Below are 7,267 nucleotides of genomic sequence, written 5' to 3'. Positions count from 1 at the left end.
GAACACAGAAGTACACGGTCCCAGGAAAACTTGACACACACGTTCTGATGGTTGTTTGGAATCTCGGTGAAGACACCAAAACTAGTAAGTACAAGATCCTCACTGGAATTTTGAGTAAACATTCTACGCATGGTCCACCATGCCCAATAGTGTCTTTGTTTGCATCTCTCCATCAAATTCCCATGCGTGCTGGAGAGCGATGAGCACCAGTAACTAGCGAACCTCAGAAATAGGTGCCCTCCATCGATCTTAATCAGCGCATATGAAACATAACTATGATATCAACAATTCTACTGATTAATTATGTAAATACTTGAACTGGTCTATGGAAAACCATTATCTTGATCAAGCACCGTCCCCCCGCCCCCTAGAGAGAGCAACAAATTGTTTGTTGTCATTCAGATATTATCTGTGATTTACTAGCCATGATCTGTTGTGGCACCAGCCAGAATGTAGGGCCAAACCGGTTTCCGTGGTTGGTGTGGGCGACTATGTGTAGCATGTAGCTCCCATAAGTTGTTGCACTGTCCTAGATGGCGACAAAAGAAAACTTAAGTTCAACCACGGAATTATAAGCACGTTGTTTTCTAAAAAGTACGTTGAATATCATGAAGACAGACTAGAATTATAAGCACAGAGTAGTGGAAGCGGGTTGATTGTACAGAAACACCATGTTGCAAACACAATACTGCACATTTTACGCTGGAAGTACTTGGTGTTAACAGAAATACCTAATGTCAAGAAAGGAGTTCAGTTGCTCTTTGGATAAGCACTTCCTTTGAACCTCCAACTTTTGCTTTTTTTGCACTGAGAAAGCACTTTAGATCAGCAACTGTAAGCAGACGCAGCTGACCTCGCTTATGATGATCTATCACCTGAAAGCATTTTATGTCAAGTTACTAATTTATTAAGTTAATGCCTAAAGCAGTATATACATCTGGCTTGCCCTCTTTCAAACACAAATAAATGACAAACACCTTTGCAGTTAACTCGTCCTTATCAACATCTGGCTTTGTTTTTGTCTTTGTTATTGAAGTTGACTCATCCTTAACACTTCCTGGCTTTGCCTTTGTCACCTTGTTAGTAACATCCTTTTGATGATCTATTGCCTGAAAAAAATTAATCCCGAACTATAACTTCATTGTTGAAATCACCTCATATATAACTAAACAGTTCGCAGAGATTATCATCGATAAAAAGAAAATTAGGGAACTCACCTTTTTGGTTAGCTCGTCTTTGACAACTTCTGGCTTTCTTTTCGAAGTTGTTGCAGCAGTTATCTCATTCTTGCCAACCATAGACTTTGATTTTGTCGGTTTTACTTTTGTTCTAAACACATCCTTCTGAATATGTAGCACTGATGCTGTGTCTTGCGGGACATTAGGTGCACAATCTTTACTGTGAACACAACAATATCTGAGTTAGCACTACTGAAATGGCAACTAAGACTATATTGTGTTCAAGTTCAGCTACAAATATTCCAGTAGGTTTGCGATTCACAAACTATTGCATGTGCAGTGTCAAGCAGAAAGAATGACAAATTCCGTGAATTCCTAGATAACAGCTTCCATTCGGATGGTACTTTGTAGAACTGATGCAAATAGGTATTTTCCTTCCTCAATCCCAGTCCAGAACATTTTTTGTTTTATGCACCCACAACAAAACAACAATACTACGAAAAAAACTCAGTGGCTTGGTGTCCCTTCCCCGTTGAGCAGTTTTTAATCTGTTGAGTAACATTTTTATTCTTTTATATTTGAAGTACAAGATATCTCACCTTAAGATGCTTTCATTCCCGTATAGTATCGACAAGATCCAAATTTACTTATGCAAACAAATATATTGTACTTATTTTATGAAACTTCTTACTCCCTCCGTCCGAAAATACTTGTCATCAAAATGGATAAAAGGGGATGTATCTAGATGTATTTTAGTTCTACATACATCTCCTTTTATCCATTTTGATGACAAGTATTTTCGGACGGAGGGAGTATTTGTTAGAATTAACAGTATTCTCTCACATAGCAAATAATATGAGAAAATAAAATAAAGGGCATTGACATATCTTCCTCGTATCCAAGTTCCTCTTTTCACAACAATCCTTTTGGTGCACTGCACAAGAAATATGGATGATTAGATCTCCTGTACATGTTAGTACAATTGATATGTCTGGAACACTACCCTGATTCGTAATACCTTTTACAGTTCCTCCTTCACCACTGTTTTCTAGAATCTCTGCATGCTTCCTTTTAGGATTCACAGAAGTCTGCAAGGATGATGGGACACGTTCAAAATTCGAGTCCCATAAATAATACAGCACATTGGTACCAATCCACGTTCGAATCAGGGTATGTAAGATAAATTTGTTTATTACTCCCTCCGTCCGTAAATACTTTTTTTTCGAGAAAACGCAAATGGCCTTTGCGTTTCATTGCATTGGAAAGAGAGGGTATTTACATCCTCCTAGGAGGCGGTTTGTACACACAGACAACAGAGGCTCAGTGCACGTCCCAGGATGATGGCAAAACGACCCTGAGCCCTTGAGCTCCAGCCTTTGCCCAACATCTGGTCTCGTCTTTGATCCTGTCTACAAGCTCGTTCAGCGATGGGTACACATGGTCGAAAACACACGCATTTCTATGCTTCCAGATCATCCACGGTACCAAAAGTGCCACAGATTTGAGCGCCTTGCGGAGCGCTGTACCAAAATACTTGACGGAGAAATGGATGTATCTAGACGTATTTTAGTTCTAGATACATCCATTTTTATCCATATCTCCGACAAGTATTTCCGGGCGGAGGGAGTATAATATATAGTCCCACAAAAAGAAGAAGGCATCTAGCGCGAAAATATGACATAAGAAAATCACTCCATGGTGTTTGCAACATGGTGTTCCAGTATAATCAACCCGCTTCCTCTACTATATGGGAAATTAATTGCCAACGAATCTTAGACACCCCAGCGATGTGGCGACTAACCACCGCAGCTCCAACTTGCGACACAATGGCAACATGCCTTGGCATTAGCACTGCTACAAATCCTAGATGCCCCAGAGATGTGGCTTCGAACCACCATGGCTCCTGTTACTGAATCGTACAATGAACCGGGAATGAAAACCCGACCAAGATCAGAGTTCGACTATGGTTGGAGCACATCCGGTAACTATGATCCAAGCACACTAGATCAAAGGTGTGGATATCCTTTTGGGTAAGTGTATACCTGAATGACTTGCTTGAGAAGACTTGCACATGATGAATCGACAGGATTAGCATGGCTTGCTTTAGGAAAACTTCCAAGTGACGATTTTGGTAGGCTGGTTTCACTCGATCTGTTTGAACTATCAGCATCAGATTGTTCTGATGCAAAAGATAGTACCGAGTGAAATTGTAGTTTCTTTTTCTAGTAAAAGGAATCTGCTAACTAAGAAAATGAATTGACTATGGGATGATCAACAAACACAAATTGACAAATGTAATAATATTTACCAGAAGAACAGCTTGTTTTGCTTTTATCTGCTCGTTTACTTCTGCTGAATGAAGGCTTCAATAATGTTATTTGTGCTGCAGAAGATATTTTAATACAGAAGAACTGCAGTCACTCTCAGTTTTACTGTGAAGGAAATGAGACCGTCATAATTAATGAATTACGTAGATAAAACTCAATTAGCATAATTACCTATTAGGAATAAGTAACATGATTTATTAACCTGAATTATTTTTTTGCATTTCCTAACGATGAAAACCAAGAAAAAGAAGAGAAATCTAGTCTTACATTTGAATGAACTGGTTAGGACAACAGACTCTGATTGACAACCATGCTTGATGGAATGTGTGTCATCGCCAGTGCCAGCATCATCCAAAGACTGAGCTATCTCAACTTTGGTATTGCACAATTTGGCAACCGAAGAGCAAAAGACAGCTGGTTTGGGGGTCCGGAAGTCTTGTGATAGTAGAAAATACATATGCATTTAGTCAAAACAGGCGGTGAATCAATATTTCAGCCATACAGGCAAACAAGTTCGTTCGACAAAACGTACCTAAAGTCAATGATTGGTCTTTGGCCATAAAACCTGGATGAACTAAACGAAGATCCTCTGAATTTTCGGCTCTTGCAGTGTGCATTGCCAGTTTACTTGTGGCTTTATCCCAAGTAGGCAGAGTAGCTGTGCAGTTAACTACCAGTTGTTCCTGCAACATTACAGCCCACCTTAAAAACAACAGAGACCTACTATGCCCAATACGTATAATTACATACTGGCAGATAAAGGTTCACATAGTTCAAAATGACAAATTCATATTAAAACGGATAGCCGTGATTTATCAATACAAGTGAAGTGCTTGCATGAACAGCAATATGTACAAAAAAGAAAATATAAATAGTCTTTAACGTGCATTTTTGTACCATATTATAGTATGATGTGAAGAAAAGGGAAACGATATGATGCGTTGAATGACAGCAGCGCTAATTACTTGAAAGGTTAGTTGATTACCTTGATTACTAGTTGACTCTGACCAAAGAAATTCCAAGCTAGAACAAGAAGCAAACGTCAGGTATGATCCAACAAAGTTATTATTTCTTGCATTCTAAAAAAATAGTCCCTAGAGTCGTTGAGTAAAGATAAACAACATTATTAGTATGATCCGACATAGGACCTGAACACACATCCCAAGGGACCAGACTTATGATTCTCCTGTAGATACCATATGTCTTTTACATTTAAATGCTAAGACATATCTACACTGCCATGCATAACTCTCATACAACACCGAGAAACATGGTTTTCAGCAACTCCTGATTACAACAACTAGAAGCATGTATGCCAATTCACAGTTAGTAGAGGATATTTCTACCAGACAACAGAATAGTCATCACCTTTCAACAATTCTGTAAAAGACCGCATGGAAGACATTGCCTTTGATGCTCTAACAGATTTTGGGGCAGGCTGAAGCCCCGGACCTTGGAGGACAAATGGAGAAGGCAACCTACATAAGTTGGATAAAGGTAATTAAAGCAGAACATGAGATGCATGTTGACATGGAACTGATAAATAATAATGATCAGCATGTTAATAACAACTGTAACAGCACTGAATGTACAATTGTACTTGAAAAATCATAACCATTGCTTCTCGCAGGAAGCTCCGCATGTCAGTTTGACTGCTGCATGATAACTGTAGTTCATCTCCAAACCATGCTGCAGAACGCAAAATTTGTGAAATGAGAAAAAAAATGTTAAATGCAGGAAATACTCCTGAGGGAAAGCATACCAAATCAAAAATGATGGTAGGAAATGCCAAATATACCACCTTAACTGAGCAAAGCTTTGTAAAGCTGTCCAAGATCTGTCCAGAAGGAGGTAGTTCACTAAAACCTATGAAAGTAAAACAAATATCTTGAGAAGAATATGAGATGATGTAGCAAGTAATACTAAAACTCTAGCTTACCAATCACATGGCCTTCCTGTAATGTTGGAAGAATTGCACAAGCTGTCTGGAGGTTATAACCATCCAAACTTACTTCCTTAATATGTTGGAACGTTTCCATCACATTGGAGCTAGCAACATCTGAGATCTAGCAGCAATACATAATAATTAACTTACCTAGTTTGTGTTGTGGCGCCCAATGAACAATGAAGAATACCTTAAGTGTAGTAAACCGAAATGCATCAGGTGAGACAACAAACTCATAATCATCATTTAGTCCAGATCTGACTTCCTGTACCAATTCGACAACCAAAGATGGTAAGCTACAAAATCATATGATATCAAAGGCTCGTATTAAGACAGACAATGACAATTAACGGAAATAGTGTAGCCAAACCAGAGGATGTACACATGATACTTATGAAGGGATGAACACTTCAGTTGCAGAGACGGCACTTAAGTTCTGAAGTTAACTAAAAATTCATGTGTCCCAGCAATCTACAGGTTGGTCTTGGTACAGCAAAGTTGATTTAATTCGGACTGCATAAAGCTGGCTCTAATCAAGCTTAGACAATGCAGTTGGCTTCTGTACAGACCAAACAATGATAACTACTGCGTGGGATTTGGCCATGTGCTCTGCATACCCGTTTTCCACCCATTTCTGGATCAGGCTTGAATCGGTCAATTTAGCAACATGCGCAATCATGTCCGCATATGGAGATCATAGGCATGGCATTTATATACACACCAACATGCAGCAATCCAAAGCTACGTGAACAGGGTGAAAAACATCATACCACATTCAACACGCAGAGATCAGTCCTCTCCTCACTGGCAGCAAACGTGGACTGGGCGTATATGCTCTCCCCGACAAAGCTCCATCCACGCTCAAGCGTCAGACATCGCAGTCCACACTCAACCGCTTTTGCAACCAGCGCGCCTGAGCACACCACCTCCTCCTCCTCGCCAACCTTACAACGGAGGACGCAAAATTACTAAATTAACCAGCAAATACTCGTAGCATCAAAACGTCGAGCAGGTGAGGGACACGCTCACCGAGGCGCCCGTGAAGGCAGCCGCGATCTCGGAGGCCACCTCGGCGGCCGCGCGAGACTGGCATCTCTGCAGTGATCGGAACCCACGTGTTACATCTCTTCGCCAAGGACCGAGCGGAAGCGAGGCAGTTGAGCGAGCGAGACCTGGTAGACCACGAGGGCGTCGGCTGGGGGCTGGGGGAGGCACGCGAGACGGTGGCGGCGGGACAGCCTGCAGCAGAGGATGTCGAGGTCGAGGGATGGAGCGGCGGCGGAGAAGGAGACCTGGCGGAGGAGGAACGGCGGCGACGGTGCGGAGGAGGAAGAGGAGGGGACGGGGACGGCGCGCACGAGGACCTTGTTGCGGAACATGGCGAGTGTGCCTGGCCCTGAATCTTCTGCAACAGCACCTCTGAAGAATGGCGACATGCCGGTTCAGTATAACTTCAGCGATCGGGATGCAACCGGGGGAACGAAAACCGGAGATCCAACGGCTGCTGAGTCCGAGTTACATCTACTTTTCAGTGTCCGTGTGTTTAATCCTTGGCGGCTGCTACAAATCAGCCGGGTTTTTTTTTTTTTGCGGGGAAATATAAATTCATTTGAATCAAGGGGATTCGTTACAGTCCTCTGGACAAAGAGTGCTGCCCACAATTAAGCAGTTGTTTCTCTTCCTCAACTAAAGCACAGCCACTGGAGATCTATTTGACGCGTCATCCGTAAACACTAGATGATACCGCATGTGTTGTCGCGAAACATTTTGAATGAATCAAGTAGGACGTTATGAAAGTAGGAACCAACAGTGTGCTG

At 41.5% G+C, this 7,267-nt stretch overlaps 1 protein-coding gene across 2 annotated transcripts; it reads right to left on the bottom strand.

The window, feature by feature from the left end:
* On the bottom strand, positions 1–6,852 carry LOC119331089. Of its 2 annotated transcripts, none has more exons than XM_037604266.1 (19): positions 6,623–6,852; positions 6,480–6,545; positions 6,221–6,394; positions 5,641–5,715; positions 5,445–5,571; positions 5,307–5,371; positions 5,121–5,194; positions 4,874–4,983; positions 4,491–4,528; positions 4,038–4,188; positions 3,773–3,940; positions 3,487–3,561; positions 3,221–3,357; positions 2,197–2,266; positions 2,066–2,112; positions 1,218–1,400; positions 978–1,109; positions 732–875; positions 1–529 (listed from the first exon to the last, which is right to left on the bottom strand). In XM_037604266.1, exons 1-18 carry the CDS (start codon positions 6,827–6,829, stop codon positions 738–740), a joined length of 2,037 nt encoding a protein of 678 aa, XP_037460163.1. In that variant the 5' UTR covers positions 6,830–6,852; the 3' UTR covers positions 1–529; positions 732–737. The 2 variants fall into 2 exon arrangements, with proteins under 2 accessions (XP_037460163.1, XP_037460164.1); XM_037604267.1 differs by having other exon boundaries at positions 1–524.
* Between the last annotated feature and the right edge of the window lie 415 nt (positions 6,853–7,267).

Source organism: Triticum dicoccoides, chromosome 7A (assembly GCF_002162155.2).
Source record: "Triticum dicoccoides isolate Atlit2015 ecotype Zavitan chromosome 7A, WEW_v2.0, whole genome shotgun sequence".
Taxonomy (NCBI): Eukaryota; Viridiplantae; Streptophyta; class Magnoliopsida; order Poales; family Poaceae; genus Triticum; species Triticum dicoccoides.
Note: the sequence above shows the minus strand (reverse complement) of the source record. Positions and strands in the feature narration are given on the sequence as shown.